General features: G+C 36.2%; 2 protein-coding genes across 6 annotated transcripts; one reads left to right on the top strand and one right to left on the bottom strand.

Annotated features, from left to right (window-relative positions):
• Positions 1–458: 458 nt before the first annotated feature.
• On the bottom strand, positions 459–3,125 carry LOC137718335 (E3 ubiquitin-protein ligase APD2). Of its 5 annotated transcripts, none has more exons than XM_088699269.1 (8): positions 2,865–3,125; positions 2,548–2,774; positions 2,317–2,413; positions 1,921–1,998; positions 1,573–1,793; positions 1,429–1,507; positions 1,023–1,323; positions 459–921 (listed from the first exon to the last, which is right to left on the bottom strand). In XM_088699269.1, the coding sequence occupies exons 2-8, from the start codon at positions 2,731–2,733 to the stop codon at positions 843–845; spliced, it is 1,041 nt and encodes a 346-aa protein (XP_088555395.1). In that variant the 5' UTR covers positions 2,734–2,774; positions 2,865–3,125; the 3' UTR covers positions 459–842. The 5 variants fall into 5 exon arrangements, with proteins under 5 accessions (XP_088555395.1, XP_068313966.2, XP_068313965.2 ...); XM_068457865.2 differs by having other exon boundaries at positions 1,429–1,498; XM_068457864.2 differs by having other exon boundaries at positions 1,429–1,498; positions 2,869–3,125.
• A 1,754-nt stretch (positions 3,126–4,879) lies between these two features.
• Positions 4,880–7,560, top strand: LOC137717775 (cytochrome P450 81Q32). Its single transcript, XM_068457256.2, has 2 exons — positions 4,880–5,810; positions 6,879–7,560. Exons 1-2 carry the CDS (start codon positions 4,911–4,913, stop codon positions 7,500–7,502), a joined length of 1,524 nt encoding a protein of 507 aa, XP_068313357.2. The 5' UTR covers positions 4,880–4,910; the 3' UTR covers positions 7,503–7,560.
• Positions 7,561–17,478: the final 9,918 nt, after the last annotated feature.

Below are 17,478 nucleotides of genomic sequence, written 5' to 3'. Positions count from 1 at the left end.
TGTTGTTGTTGTTTTGTTGCATAATAAGAATTTATATAAGATCATATAATCTGGTACTAATCAGTGTGGGTTTTTTAATTAGTAATATACAAGGGGAAATGTACAAATGGTGATGCTATCCAACTAGGACAGCCGCTTGAGATTCTAATTTGTAGCCAATCCATATAACATACATATGGAGATGCTGAAAATCCCAAGTAGTAGGAGCTTGGTACAATCCGACAATTTTGTAAAGTTAAGGACTCCAAGTATAATTATCTTGGGGATCTTCGACTAATCATTTGATGTTATAATATGTTGGTTGATCATACTATACTAACCTAAGGCATAAACCCATCATCCACTTGTAGTGATTTCATTATACCACATGGTGGCAATGTTCCAGTACCGTACACCAATTTTACATCCAAACAGATATCAAACACGTGACGCCTAGACATTCCTCATAGAAACTAGAATTAATCTTCATTAGTGCACCCTCTTTGTTTTATTTTCTTTTCTTCTCAAGGAAGACAGAAGAATTGTATACAGCTCTGCAAATGATTAAATTTTTCAAAAACATGAGGCAATCTCCTTTAGAGAGTTCACATAACAGCTTTTTCTCCATGCTCCAGTGTTTGCTGATGAATAAACCGCACCCGAATCGCTCTCTTCCGTGCAGTTTGATTCGAAAAAGAAATTTTTTGTGTGGTATATTGAACAATAAGGCATTGGTTGTGGGCACAAGTTAGAGTTTAATGGCACTCATTCTGTACGTATAAAACTCTTCTCTTTCCACACCCAAAAAATAAAATCCTCTCAATCACACTAAATCGCCAAATCTCCCAATTAAGACCTTTGCTTCAGGGATTGAACAATTTTCTCACTTTGTGGATGAGCCTTCTACATATTGGACACACCCTATTCTCCCCATCCATGATCCTGCAAGATGCATTTCGGTAAAAATCTCGAAAAGAAAAACATTACATGTGTGAAAGAAGAGCATGAAAGTGAGCGGTGTATCTATATAGCGGTGTATGTACCTTTGAGCACAGTCATAGCAGGTGGCACAGTGACCACAAGGAACGAAGAAGGAATTGCGCTGCTCATCATAACAAATTACGCATAATTTCTCGTCATATAATTCCTCCGAGGAGCTACTAGAAGCTCCTGAATCTTCATCTTCTTCATTTGTCCCGTATGTCTGTCGAAGAAGCGTCTTCTGTGGCACTATAGGGTAAGTCTCATTAACTTCTTCCACTGCTGTTTCAACTAAAGTTCTATCATCACCGTCACAGGCTCCAAGGTATTTCAATATCAGAAAAACAACCACCACAATAAATCCTGGAAGTTGGACATAAATGAGACCAATAGTTGATACAATTACAAGATTACTGATATAAGATACTGAATGATCAACAGAGCTGAGGTCTATTTCTAATTTCGTACCTAAAATCGCAATGTAGGTTACCACACGAGCCATGAACGAAAGCTCAATGTACCAGTCACCAAGATCTCCCTGCAATGACTTCATTGTTTATGTTGGCACAAAATTAGTAACAATTTCAGACAATTTATGAAATCAGGCCTTACATTGTTAGGTGTGGTTAGTATGACATAGTGAGTATTGGGGAATACAAGGCTGAGCCGGCAGGACCCCTTCGTTGTTGAACAGACATCCTTAGCTTTCGTAACATCATACATCGTTGATGAAACGCTTACATTCACTGATACAATTACGCTATTAGGATTTGTGCTTATGAATTCAAGGTAATACTTGTCATCTTCCTCAATATTGTACTCGGCTTCTTTACCTGAACAAAAAACCCTTATGATCGTTTTGCAAATAAACTTCGTGATCATTTTTTTAGGCCTCAGAATACTACTTTTTTCTGCAATCTAATTGTGGAATAATAGTTTCGAAAACGGAGAATCGGTTACCGATTTTGGGCTCATTGAAGGCGAGGCTGTCCTGAGAACTTGTTTGTTCCGGCTGCAATATTTCGATATTTTGTTCCCCTGTCAAAACGTGCGTTACATTTGTTTTAAGATGAGTCCAAAACCTAAATAAGATGCAAACAACAAAGACGATATTTTTCAAAGACGTGACAGTTTCCGTTGAATTTGTTTATTAAATGACATGACAGTTTTTCAATTTATTAAAATTTCAATTTATTCAAAGTTCAATATGTAACTGAAAATAAATAAATTGGGTCCATCATGAACCTTATTTGCTTATAAAATTTGAAATACTAAAACGTGAACTAACGTGTTATTTGATGAACAAATTTGATTAACAAAATTGGTCGAGAAAACTGATTTCAAATTGGAACTAACCTTTAAGCATAGCAACTTGTAGTTGATTTAAGGTAGTAGCATGAGCTTCCAATCTCATGGACAAACTTGAACCCTTGTTTAACCAGAAGGAAAATCCCTGAAAAGAAAATTTCAACCCCTCTGGAAATCCAAATCAATAATTTGGAGGGCAAATGCATAATGTGGGAAAAAGTCCAAAACCATAAGTAAATAATTTAATTTAATTTTAAAATGTAAATTTTCAGTTCCTACCTTGCGATTATACGATGGAATAATCAAGTAATTGTGCACACTCCAATTTGTTTGGTAGTTCAATTTAGGCTCTTCAGAAAAGGCGTAGAGAGAAACCCCTTTCCTGTCAACATCTCTCACTTCAACATGTTTGACAAACACAGCACTAGCCTTCATCAATCGCGAAGAGCTCGACCCGAGCTCCATCCTGCGGTCGCCATAGTACCCGTATCGGAGACTCACTGAAACTGCCAAACAAAACAAGTGAAATGCTTTGTTGAGATGGAAGGGTCAGTGGAAGGAAAATTGGTATTGAAAATGAAACAATTTATGTGTACATGCCACATATCCAGAGGGTCAGAGGAGTGAGGAGGCGAGCCCAAGTCTCCTGCCACCGCTGAGAGCCTGCCGGAGGCGTCGGGTGGGCCCACACCGGACGGTACATGGCTGCGAAGAAAGATGGGGAGGTTGCAGAAAGAGGTAGAGAGAGAAAGTGAGAGGTGTGAGAGGAAATTATTTTTCTGGTGGAGGGAGGAGAGAAACCATTGTGAGATTGGGGGGAAGAAGACTAGTAGTTTTGTGTTTGGTAGTTCCGTTGGTTCCCGTTCTTCCATAGCTCAACTAACCGTTTTTTAAAGTGGTTGGCGCAAAATTTGAATGGCAAGTATTTTGAATGTTTGGTGTTAGTTAATTTCGGTTTGGGATAATCTTGTACTTGTTAGTTGTAACCTTCAAGTCAAACACTTTTGTATAGAACCTTCAAGTCAACACTTTTGTTTTTTTGTCGTTCGGTAGGATAATTACATCAAATATATCTAAATTGATGCATTATATAATATGGAAATACTTATATAACCAACAATTTCGTTGATTAATTTCTTTTTATAAAAGTAGTGTAGTCGTGCATCATTTATTGAAATCTTGAGCATCAGATCTCTAAGTTCGATAATGAGCATTGAGTATCCAAGATCTCCGGGTTATGACCTGGTTTTGGGTCAGAGCACCGAGGTCTCATGTTCGGGTCTGGGTGCTAGTGTCTCGAGCGACTAGTTCTCGAGCACCAGGTCTTGGTTCAAGCTTAGGCATTGAGGTCTCAGGATGAAGCCTAAGGCTATCTCCAATGGATCAGGTCATAGGGCTATAGGATGTGTTAGCCCGAAATTAGCAAAAAACATCTCCAATAAAGGTCTGAGCCAAATGAAAAGGAGACCCATTGGGCCAAACTTTTGGCCATCGAGCTGGACTTTTAAGCCAGCCAGCCCATTTGAGGGGCCCAAGCTGTTAGCAACTCACTTGCTAGCAGATGTTAGCTAGCCTTGGATTTTTGTATTTCTTTTTATTTTTGGATGAAATTTAAAAAAAAAAAAAAAAACAATCTAATTCTTTTTATATAAATACGTAAGCTATTTCAACACCATTTCTCACATCATTTTCATCCTTCCATAATATCTTACCTTATTTTATTTCAATTCTTCACATTCTTAAATGCCATCCAAAAACATTAACGTTTTTTCTTTTTTTTTGAAGCAAAACAAACATAGCATTCCAAAAAATTATTAAGATTACAAAAAGATAAGAAATATGAAGAGTTACTCATTTAGAAATATGGTAGTTTAATTCAATTAACCAATAAATTAAAGAACAAACTTAAAATAATAAATTATTGAGGGACTAAAAAATAATCATTTTCGATTAAAGATAATATATAAATATGGTCTGATACTTTTCATTTAAAAATAATTTATTACAAAGCTATAATCTAAACGAAAGCTAAACATAACCACTTCAATTGGAGATGGCTTAAGCTCCAAGGTCTCGTGGTCGAGCTCAGCCGTCGAGTGCATCGGATTGGTATCGAAATGTGAAATGCTCGAGTAAGATTTCGTATGTTGATACACGCGTCTCATTTGATTTCGGGTGCGTTTGACTGGTTCCTCATGTCCTTTTCCAATGTCAAATTATTGAGTCATTGAGTCTGACCTGGGGAATGCGTCTGACGTTGGAATTGAAGACGATGTTTGTGGTTTTTTGTGAAAGTTGGATCATGTCAGGGTCTATCGGACTCGATCGTGGCCAACTGCTAAAACTTGAGATTGTCATTTTAACATAGCTGTCTTGTTCGATAGCATCGCTAAATTTTGTATACTTCTCTTGCATCTTATCAATGCTCATCAGTTGACTAAAATCCAAGATAAAGTGACATTTAACTTTTCATTAACGAATTAAAGTAAATTATATTTTGCACCGTTAAACTTAAACTTAAATATTTTAATATCATTCACAAAGTTACGATTTAATCACAATGTCACATTATATGCAAGCTTATATATATATATATATTATATAAAGAAGTACAAACCACTTGCATACATCAAACACATCCAATGGAAGCATCATTCTACTACTACATTTTCCTCTTCATCATCTTTCTTTTCCTCAAGAACTACTTGCGAATATTGAACAAAAAACTCCCACCAAGCCCTTCTCTTTGTTTCCCCATCATAGGCCATCTCTACCTATTCAAGAAACCCCTACACAGAACACTTGCCAAACTCTCCAGCACATATGGTCCAATCACATACCTCCGATTCGGCTCCCGCCCCATCCTCCTCGTATCCTCACCGTCCGCGGCTGAGGAATGCTTAACCAAGAACGACATCGCTTTCGCCAACCGCCCCAAGTTGCTCGCCGGAAAACACCTCGGATACAACTACACCTCCCTCACCTGGGCCTCCTACGGTTCCCACTGGCGTAACCTACGACGTATAACCTCCCTCGAGTTATTGTCATCCAACCGCCTTCAGATGTTTCACGACATCCGTGCAGATGAAGTTAGGTCATTGATTTGCCTGCTTTTCCGAGGTTCTAACAGCTGTGAATTTCAGAGTTTCGAGATGAAGTCAACGTTTTTTGATCTTACACTTAATGTTCTGATAAGGATAATCGCCGGAAAGCGGTATTACGGAGAACATATGGCGGATTTGGAGGAAGCGAACCGATTTAAACAAATTGTGAAGGAGACCTTTGAGCTGAGCGGGGCTACGAATATCGGAGATTTCGTGCCGGCTTTGAAGTATTTGGGAGTAACGGGGCTTGAGAAGAAGTTGGTGATATTACAGAAGAAAAGGGATGGATTCATGCAAGATTTGATTCAAGAACATAGAAAATTGCAGAGTGGCTCTGTTTCTGAACAGAGGAGGAAGACAATGGTGGAAGTTTTGCTTTCCCTGCAAGAAACTGAACCTGAATATTATACAGATGAGATCATAAGAGGCATCATGCAAGTAAGTCTCTGTCTCTTGACCAAAATATGAGAAATTTTGGAGTCAGATGCATTAATTTTCTGCTAAAAGATAATCTTTTAGTTTGTTTGGCTGATGTTCAACCTAGATCTCTGAAATATAATAATAGAAAATTTAGTCTAATACGTCTGTCTACTTAGCATTGCTCATAAATAATTTTATATTGACTTTTTAGTAAAAATTATCTCTGAAATTGTCATAACTTATTTGATACTAAAAATTAAAATCGATATAAGTGGTCCTTAAAATTGTCCATCATCAATCATTTTGGTCATTCTCCATTAAATTGAAGAAATCATCAGTTCAAGGAGAGGAGTTGACCTGACAAAAATACCATCAATTTAATTGAGATTTCTCACATAAAGACCAAAATGATTGACTGTTAACAATCTCAGAGATCACTTCTATCGATTTTAAATCTCAAAGATCAAAGTAATGAGTTATGCTAATCACAGTGATCATTTTGAATAAAAAAAAATAAAAAAAAATAAAAAAAACCTTTCATATTTTGATACCTGTGAATATTATATAACATTGGCAACATGGATTTTTTGAATTAAACTAAGGTCAATGTCCAACTTTTCGCGTAGCTAGACATATATTTCAAATGAAAATTATTTTCTTTATGTAATAAAGCCGATGTCATTATACAGTATTCTAAGTTAATAATGTATTGTTATTTTAATTTTTTTAAAGAAACGATATTATCTACATTAAGGATATGAGGATTGGGTTAAGCCTCACAATGAAATAACAGTAACTTAATTCAATTTTTTTTTTACGAGAATTGAACATAAAACCTCTTATTTACAATAGAAGAACAATATCACTGGCACGTAGTATTAAATGACAACGCACTGCTATCTTTTATGACTTTTTCATTCCAATGCGTGACCAACTTGTCATATCACAACAATAGCATTTCAGTTGCATAGAAGCCCTTCTCCCATATTAGATCGCTCCACCAAACTAGTTACTTGTATGTAAATTTACTTTTACAAATGAAATAAACCTTATGGCTTAAGGTTTTTTGCACAATTGCACCCACAGGTTGTGTTAACAGCAGGGACAGACACCTCATCTGGAACCATGGAATGGGCTCTATCCCTTTTGCTCAACAACCCAGAAGCCCTTGCAAAAGCTCAGACTGAAATTGATAACCACATTGGACAAAGCTGCAGGCTACTTGAGGAATCAGACCTTCCCAAGTTACCCTATCTCCAAGGCATCATCAGCGAAACCCTCCGAATGTACCCAACAGGCCCATTGCTAGCCCCCCATGAGTCATCAGAAGACTGCACCGTGGGGGGCTTTCACGTCCCACGTAGAACAATGTTGTTGGTGAACATATGGGCCATACAACATAATCCAAAGTTGTGGGCACAACCTGACCAATTCAAGCCAGAGAGGTTCCATAACCTACAAAAGGAAAGAGATGGTTTTGTTTGGTTGCCGTTTGGGGCAGGGAGGAGGGGCTGCCCCGGGGAAGGCTTAGCGACTCGGATAGTCGGGCTAGCTTTAGGATCACTGATTCAGTGTTTTGAGTGGGAGAGAATTGGTGAGGAAATGGTGGACATGAGTGAAGGGACTGGTCTCACCATGCCTAGAGCTCAACCTTTACTTGCAAAGTGTAGGCCACGCCCAAAAATGCTTGCCCTACTATCTCAACTTTAAATGGGGTCAATGCATGTTTTACTACCCCTGTTTTTCTCTAAGTTTACTTCGTTTTGAATCCTTTTTTTTCTTTCTCTTAACTCTAACCCACAAGAAATGACCCCGTTTTTATCCAACAAAGGTAACATGTTGAGAAAATATTATTACGTGATAAGCATCCACTCAGAAGAACTTGGTCAATGTGTCTTATTAAAATCATAAATCGGAAATTGGCGGTGGTGGTGTTGGAAGTAGGGGTGAGTTCGAGAATCGAAAACCGAAAAAAAACGGAACTGAAGTAAAAAAAACCAAATTGAAAAAAAATTGAATTGAAAAAACCAAACCAAACCAAATGTTGTTGCTTGTTGGTTCGGTTCCAAACCGAATCGAATTGAAAAAACAAGTGAAATGCTTTGTTGAGAGGGAAGGGTCCGTGGAAGGAAAAATGATCTTGAAGATGAAAATTTTATGTGTACATGCTGCGTATCCAGAGGGTCAGAGGAGTGAGCAGGCGAGCCCAAGTCTCTTGACACCGCTGAAGGCCAGCCGAAGGCGTCGGGTGGGCCCACATCGGACGGTACATGGCTGCGAAGAAGGAATGGGAGGTTGCAGAGAGAGAGAGAGAGAGAGAGAGAGAGAGAGAGAGAGAGAGAGAGAGAGAGAGAGAGAGAGAGAGTGTGGGAGGTGTGAGGAAATTGTTCTGGTGGAGGAGATGAGAGGAACCATTGGGGAGCTAACTGTTTTTTAAAGTGGTTGGCGCAAAATTTGAATAGCAAGAATTTTTTTAATGTTAGGTGTTGGTTAATTCCAGTTTGGGGTAATCTTGCAACTATGAGAGATTTTTCAATGTGGCTGACATCACGTGTCTATATACAAGTAATGAGATTCTTGTGTTAAAATATTAATAATATAAAAAATAAAAATTCTCACAACTTATATAATAACACGTGATGCACCACTTGTATTACCGGCACAAGGAAAATTTTCTCTTGAAACTCGACACAGTTCTCACTTCTTGAAGTGTTTTTATATAGGAACCTTCAAGCGAACACTTTTTTTTGTTGTTTGACAGAAAGATACTACAAAGGACATCCGGGACTACTTGAGGCAGAAGTACCAAGGTGCTGCACAAGTCAAGCGTGCACAATTACAAGCTCTTCACAAAGAGTTTGGAGTTCTGCATATGAAGGAAGGGGAATTAGTGAATGAGTACCTCACGCGAACTCTCACCATAGCTAACAAGATGAGGATTCATGGGGAAAAGATAGGAGTGTGGTGGTCATCGAAAACATTCTAAGATCAATGACTCCTAAATATGACTATGTGGTGTGCTCTATTGAAGAGTCTAATGATCTCGACATCTTGACCATCGATGAGCTCCAAAGTAGCTTGTTAGTGCACAAGCAGAGAATGGGCAGGCACATGGTGAATGAACAAGCTTTGAAGGTGACTCATGAAATCCAACTAGGAGAGAGAGGTGGACGTAGCAATTTCAGAGAAAGATGACGAGAGAGGGGTAGGAATAGACCTGAAAAATCTACCCTTGAATGTTATAATTGCCATGAACTTGGGAATTTTTAGTAGGAATGCCCCTAGAAAGAGAAGGATCAAAAGGCTTCTACACATAGACAAGTGAAGAAATGTTGTTGATAACTTATGTGGATATCGAGGAAACTGACATAAAGGAATTGTGGTTCCTAGATTTGGGATGCAGCAACCATATGTGTGGTAAGAAGGAGATATTCATAGACTTTGATTAAACCTTCAGGAAATTTGTGAAGTTTAGGAACAATTCAAGCTTAGTTGTGCTAGGGAAGGGAAATGTTCGTATAGAAGTCAATGGAATCATGCAGGTCATCACTGGGGTATTTTATGTGCCGGATTTAAAGAACAACTTACTGAGCATTAGGCAACTACAAGAGAAAGGTCTTGCCATTTTCATAAAAGGTGGCAATTGCAAGATTTATCATCATAAGAGATGATTGATTTGGGAGACATCAATGGCTGTAAATAGAATGTTCATCATTCTTACTCGTACACAACCACAAGAACAGAAGTGTTTCAACACAGTTTTAGAAGATCAACCTCAATTGTGGCATCATAGACAAGGCTCATTTGGTTGCAAAAGGGTACAATCAACAATATGGAGTGGATTATGCCGAAGTGTTTGCACTTGTAGCTCGCTTGGATACAATTCATGTCATATTATCACTTGCAGCTCAGAATAATTGGACAGTTTACCAGTTGGATGTCAAGTCGGCATTTCTTCGTGGAAATTTGAAAGAAGAAGTGTTCGTTGCACAACCTCCTGGCTATGAACAAAAAGGGTAGAAGCACAAGGTATATAAGCTTTAAAAGACTTTATACAGTCTTAAACAAGCTCATCGAGCTTGGTAAAGCCGCATTGAGTCTTATTTCATGAAGGAAGGTTTCGAAAAGTGCCCACATGAACACACCTTGTTTGTCAATAGAATGAATGGAGGTAAAATGTTCATTGTTTTCCTGTATGTTGATGATCTCATATTTACTGGGAATGACGAGTCTATGTTCAAAGAGTTCAAGCATTCTATGATGATTGAGTTTGATATGAATGATCTTGGAAGAATGAGTTATTTTCTTGGCTTAGAAGTGCTGCAAAAGGTCAAAAGTTATCTATATTAGCCAACCAAAATATGCTCAAGAAGTGTTGGAGAGGTTTAACATGGACTAATGTAATACAGTTCATAATCATATTGTTCCTGGTTTCAAAATGATAAAAGATGAAGGCATAAAGGTTGATAGCACTTTATGCAAACAAATTGTGGGAAGTCTCATGTACCTGACTACCACACGACCTGATATGAGGTATATTGTCAATTTAATTAGCAGGTATATGGAACAACCTACCAAGCTGCATCTTAAAGCAGTGAAGAAAGTGTTGAGGTACTTGAAGGGCACAATGAGTTTTGGGTTGTTCTACAAAAAGGGAGGAAATGAAGAACGCATTGGGTACACAGACGATGATTATGCTGGAGATCAGGATTATAGGAAGAGTACTTCAGGGTATGTTTTTATGTTGAGTTTAGGGGCAATCTCATAGTCTTCGAAGAAACAACCCGTGGTTACTTTATCTACAATTGAAACTGAGTTTATAGCTACAGCATCAAGTGCGTGTCAAGCAGTTTGGTTAAGAAGGATTTTGCAGCAGCTCAGTCACGAACAGTGCAAATCCACAATGGTTTATTGCGATAATAGTTCTACTATTAAGCTCTCAAAGAATCCAGTGATGTATGGTCGCAGCAAACACATAGATGTTCATTTCCATTTTCTTCGAGAGCTCACCAAGAATGAAGTTGTGGAACTAGTTCAATGTTCCACACAGGAGCAGGTAACATATATCATGACCAAACCATTAAAGCTGGATGTGTTTCTGAAACTGCGAGAGTTAATAAACTCATTGTTGATAACATTCAACTTAAGGGAGGATGTTGAAGTTGTTAGGATTTCCTATCCGTTAAGGTTAGGTTTCCTAGTTTGTAGGGTTGTTTTCAGTAGTTGTTAATAATCCCTATTCTTTAGGGACAAGTTGTTTAATTTGCTTCTGACTTTAGTCATGTTCCGCGTTATTAGGTTTGTTAAAAACGTGGGATGCTTATTTCTAGCTTTCAGTTTCTTGTAAGGCTATTTAACGCCATTGTTGATCTTTTAATTGAATAACACATATTCTCCCAACTATTGAGTGTGCAAACAAACATTTATTCACAAGTTTTCTTGAGTATTCATCCTCGTGTTTCAACAATCGGACTCATGGTGACCAATTGCTAAGATAATAAGATATTGATCTACTTATCAATGGAAAACAGCTCCAGCATATCAACATATCAATGGAAACTTCATTCTTCTTTTTCTACTTTTTGCTCTTTTGTTCACTTTCTTTTTCTCAAAAACTATTTGCAGAAAATTAATAAAAAAACTCCCACCAATCCCTCCTTTTTGTCTTCCACGTAAGAATCCTATGTGGACTCAACTAGTTGTGATAAAGGAGAAGTAATATGTTGGTAATGCAAATCATTAGAGTTTGAATACGTGTAAAACCAACATCCTATAATTGAGGAAATACATCCAACGTGCTTCTAAAGCCACTCCATACACAGTTAGGATTTGGTGCAACGGGTGAACAACCAACCCTCCACGATAGATGGAAGTTGGCTACCATTGCATCATATAAATGAATTCCCTACTCATAAAGAAAGGGCTCTACGTTCGAGGTCTATCACCATTAGAATATAAAGGTCTCTAAATGAGTAGAAGAGTTTTTTACAACCACCATGTCTTCAACAGGTAAGTTTTATACTCATATAGATTAACATGCGATATATGATTCATGTTAAGTTAAATTTTTGCTCCAAAATTTGGTATCAAAGCCAACTTAACAGGCCCTAGATCCATTGTATAGTTAAATTGCATGAAAGTGATAACATGGTACTTAACTATTTTGGTTATTACTGGTTTCTCATGTGTTAATAACTATGTCACTTTGGATTCTATGAGAGATACCATTATCCCGGGCCCCAGGGTACAACGAGAAGTCCACAGTGCCGATGCTTTAGTATACGAAGAGGAATGAAGTGGCTTGTAACGAGAGCTACCATATAATCCAATTGTTCAACTTTGGACTCAATGAGTTGGCTCATAATTCGGGTCTGGATCTTTCGCCAACTCCAATGAAGCATAAGATTGAGAAGTGGAATAGCATAATCTTCCCCAGTGTTAACAATGGAATTTATAAATATGGGTTTGCTCAGTCTCAACAAGCAAACGATACAGTGGTGAACAAGTTGTTCGACACACTGGACATGATTGAAGATCATTTAAGCAGTTAGAGATACCTATGTGGAGATGAACTCACACTTGCAGATGTTTGCTTGTTCACTACGTTAATCAGGTTCGATCTCGTTTACAATCCGATTCTATCTTTTCTACTCCTATAATGACAGTTTGGTTTGCAGTAAAATGTTATGAACAATTAAGAACATTGTTCGATTACAGTAAAGGAAGAATATTTGTGGTTTAAAACTCATGAAATGTTCACATTCTTTTTTCCAAAGAAGGGGATGTATAAATTGTTGGTAGTTTTAATCAGTGTATGGCATCAAGTAGATCAGGCCATACTCTTGTCCAAAGACTTGTAATAATTGCATGATAAGATTCTTGAATGATGGCTATACAATGAAGGTCAATGGTAGTTTATATCTCTTGCCCAAAGGTGTGATATAAACATGCATTTAACAATCACTAATGGTTATTTCAAGTTTTTCATGTCTTCAACAGGAAAAGGAAGGACAAATACTCTTCTTGATGAGTGTAGAGGTTTTGTACACTCGAGCGCACCAGATCACGCCACACCTACTCCCACATTCGCTCCATCTCTAGTTCTCGGTCTCCATATTGTTGGTATTTGAGTTTACGAACTAATACCAAATATGTGGGTGATACTTTGTTTAATTTGTTGTTATTGTCACGGATAATGTTAATTAGTGAGTCACAGGTTGAGAGTTTGACTAAATCATGATATATTTAGGGGTGTGATATCCACACACACCTTTTTACTTCTCTCACACCTTTTTAATTTTTGGCCGTCTGATTGGGTGAATTGAAGAAGGACATAAATTTAAAAGGGGTGTGTGGATAGCACACCCCTATATTTATGAGTGTTTTAATCTGATTGGCATCTGAATTTTGATGGAATCAACCTATCACTATTTTGGTTTAAGCTGATCCAAAACGCCTTAGATTTCTTGTTATCAAGTTATCAATTACTAAAAATTGTGTGTGTGTGAGTAATTGAAGGGAAAAATAGAAATACTTGATATTGGTTTGTAGTGCATGTAATTGATTCATCTATGGGAGTTAGAATCATTCATGTTATTTCTATATGTGATCGATGCCTGACAAAACCCTTACATGAGTAAGCATGTTGCCTTTGATTTCCATTTAAATGGGTAAAGTAAATTCGTGTAAATCAATTTTTCAATCTTCTGGGTTCTATGATAATGTATAGTAAACATATATTGATTGAATTGAATAGCCATATTATTGGTTGTTGTGTGAAATAACCAATATGGATTAAAAAATTTGAGTTTTGCAAACATGAAGCAAAATTGACATATTGTGTGTTTAAATAAGCATTGAGTTGTCCTACATTGCTTTAACTTGAGATGATCCTATGCAAAGACTCAAATATGTATGAAGTATAACCTGGTAGACGAGCATTAGCAATGCAGTACAATTAGTGCTTTATTTTTTAATTATTATTTCCAATATATACACACTATATACCAGTATTTAAGTATGACTGGCTAGGGATTTGATTCAGTTAATGTTTATCACGATAACACCATAAGATAGTCAACTATGCTGCTTGTTGATTCCCTTTCTTTTTTGGGTGTGCTGTAATTTTCTTTCCAAAAACGTGTATCACACATTCAGAAGCTTGCATTCACGAGAACATGAAGCACATACGTACACAAATGATTAAGGTTGTAGCAATATGTGGGAGTATCCTTAAAATTGCTGTTCTCAATAAACACGTAGTGATGATCTATGTGGACATGCATGAGATATGAAATTAAAAGTATGTGCTGTTCAATTTATTCTAACATGCCATGATAATGTGAGAATTATCGATGTTAATTTGGTTTTAATCTCTTTTTAGTTTTGCAGCATTCATTTCTCTCACCTGTAGAAATTGGACAATGCGCTTTGATTCGTTGATATTTATCAACATGTGTGTCAAAAGAGAAGAAAAAAGGATTGTACAATTCTAACATGTGGCATCCACAAGAGAAATTAAACTAGGTTCTCGAGGTAGCCAATGATGTTAGCTTCAGCAAGAGAGAAGATGTGTGTCATTTATGGGTTTTTGAAGCAATTATTTTCAGCATGCTTTATAATATTGACATCCATGTGGATGAAGTATGATATTACAATTCTAATACGGCTTGTTATATTGTGATTAATCTCTTTCAAGCATGCTGACAGTTTTTGTGAGATTAATTGAATATTAAAGGAACATCAATTCTAATACGGCTTGTTATATTGTGATTAATCTCTTTCAAGCATGCTGACAGTTTTTGTGAGATTAATTGAATATTAAAGGAAGTCAATGTCATTTGTTGGCAAGACTCAAAGTATCAGGTTATCATAATTTGTCCCTTACAGCTAATCGATCCATGTGACCTTTGACTTATTTCAGGTTGGAGTTGATCCATTTCTTTACATGTTTGCGTCAACTAAGCAAGCTGTAGTGACTTAGTTGATGTAAGGGATTGTTTTTAAGGAAAACTAACGAAAAGTCTAAAAAAAATTTAGTTTTTTTAAGGTTACTTTGATCAAACTTGCATCTTAATTAAGATGGCATAGTATGGATTTTATCTCACAAGAGTTATGAAAGCTTCATCTTGCCTGCAGGTGTTGAAGATTTTCATGAAGTTACTCTTGTGACATATAATCTAGTACTAGAAACTAATTAATTTTCTTACCCAAAGGTGTAAATTAAAATAGTTTCATAAAGTTTCATTAGGGATTAAGTTCCATGTCGTCACAATGAGCCCCATTATAGTTTGTGATTTTGTGGCATAGAAATTGGTTGCATCATGATATACTGTATGTCTCTTTATGAGACTTGATGCAAAAATATTGGACTCGTAAAGATTAATCAAGGATTGCCTAGGTACACATAGTATTACGCTTGTAAATCTTTTCAATTTGAACTATGACGCATGTTTAGAGGATGAAATTTAACCACTTGAGTTTTCTTTGGACATCAAAATTGAAATGATGTGAAATTGAATTTGTTATGGATGTATAGATTTATGATAGATGCACATAAATTTTTTTTTTATGGCAAATTGCATGTCTTGATTAAAGTCGGATGAATGACATGTCTATTGGTCACCAAATGACCTGAATTTTTTATATGTTTAGCATATATATGTCAAATATGTTTCTGCAAATTTTCGTAATTTTCTGCCATGAATTGTAATAACGGTAAAATTTAAAATAAGTGTAACTTATTATTGAAATTCAGTTTGACAACTTTATGTTGGTTATGGTATATTTTCTATTATGTCTAAAATATTAGCCAATTTTATTTGCCTCATTCTTTGTAAGAATATATTTATGAGTGTTTGCCCAAATGAGAGAATTAGTGAAAAGAAAATTGGGCTTCACATTAACTTTTGCAATATGTGTATAAATTTTCACGTGTGATTGAGTTTGTCTTCCTTAAGTTAAGTTGCATCAATGAGTACTTGGTGCATGCTTACATTTTTCCTTGTTGTAATTATAACAATATTTTTTGCACTAACCTCTATGATGAGTCAATTTTATATCATATATTTTATCCTAATTTTAGTATTAATTTATTGGTTATTTTGGTAGAACTTTGATACTTTGTTATGTATTTTTAAAATAGGACATTCAATTGGAGGATGTTTGTGAGTCTTTTAAGATGATTGTATCAAAATTTCAGATTTTTCTACCAAGTCGTTTGACCGTGGCAATGAAATAAAGGCCCAGTGCGCAGTTTTCCCAGATTGACTTTTTTGGACATTTTGGGTATTTTGAAAGTCAAGATGGCGTATTTTGAGGAAGATTCCTTCTGAGGATTTATAGGAGACGTCTTCAGCTTTCAAAACAGACATTTTGGGACCAAATCGGAGTTGATTTGATCAGTCAAAAATGTAATTTTCTGAGAACTCTGAATTCTAGTTCAAATAGGAAACCTTTTATTTTCTGTTTTATCATTTAATTATGTTTCCTAGTTTTCTTCTAAGACCTTTTCAAGGTAGATTTTATTTTGTAGTAGTATAAATAAGGCTTTTTAGCCATTAGGTTAGAGAGAGGAGAAAACGCACGCACTTTGGCTTTAGAGAGCCTTGACGATTTAAGTTTATTTTCAAGGTGTTTTCTATCCATATTCTTAATAATATTTTGTTTTATGATTGTTCGTAACTAGTTTTGTTTGTTAGGGCGAGGCCACGAGTCTTAGCAAGAATATGTAGTTTCTTTTCAATTTACTTATGATATTATGCATGCAAGTTTTGAATTGTTAATCACTGTGCTTTAAACTATCTATTTGTCTTTGTGACTGGCCACCATTAGGATATTTAGAAAAGTAATTTGATGCAATTTTGGCGGAAGGCTGTCCCTGAAATTGACTAAGGCTTCTTGTGGTTAATATGTGTAATTTCTTAGGATGGACGACACATCTTAAGGGTTATATGGTTTTTCAAAAGGTTTTCACAAAACTTAATGAATCTTGCATGTTCACATTCGATCTGGACGCCACGGACGAGTTGCATATATGTTCTATGTTGGAGATTCCAAGTAGGGCATACTTTAGGAAAACTTAACCTTCAAAATATGCATGTGTAATTCATAAGTAATTGAAAGAACTCCGTAGGATTGTTAAGGTGACGGCAGAACCCTAGTGCTCAAATTTATTTTTAAAACTATTTTCTTTTGTTTTCTTTAGTTTCCCAATTTATTTAATTGTTTTTAATTAAATTCGTTTTTAATATTTTAGGTCATAAAATCAATCTCTTCCAAACTTTGTTTTCAAATAATTAATTAAGATTTGGTTTTAACATAAATTATTCATTCAATCCCTGTTGAGAACGACCTTTCTTGAGCCGCTATACTACGACAACCTTGTACTCTTGCAAGTATTTTTAAGTGTTTTTATCCCTACTTTTGTAGGTGGTAAAATCCCTATCACTACTTCTTCAAGAAAACTTTTGAGCAAGATTTTGTAGTATTGACTTGTGTACATATCTTTTTATGTTTTTCATCAAAGTGAAAAGACTTCCGGAACTGGATTATGTAAATTATGATTTTAAACCTCAATAAATGTCAATATTCTTTTCCAAAGAGAGGAATGTATAATGGTATGCGATCTTTTAGGGTATAACATTTTACGGCTATTGAAATGTGGGAGTGCATGATAAGGATGCCC

This window comes from Pyrus communis, chromosome 8 (assembly GCF_041283825.1).
Source record: "Pyrus communis isolate YQ-2024b chromosome 8, ASM4128382v1, whole genome shotgun sequence".
Lineage (NCBI taxonomy): Eukaryota > Viridiplantae > Streptophyta > Magnoliopsida > Rosales > Rosaceae > Pyrus > Pyrus communis.
Note: the sequence above shows the minus strand (reverse complement) of the source record. Positions and strands in the feature narration are given on the sequence as shown.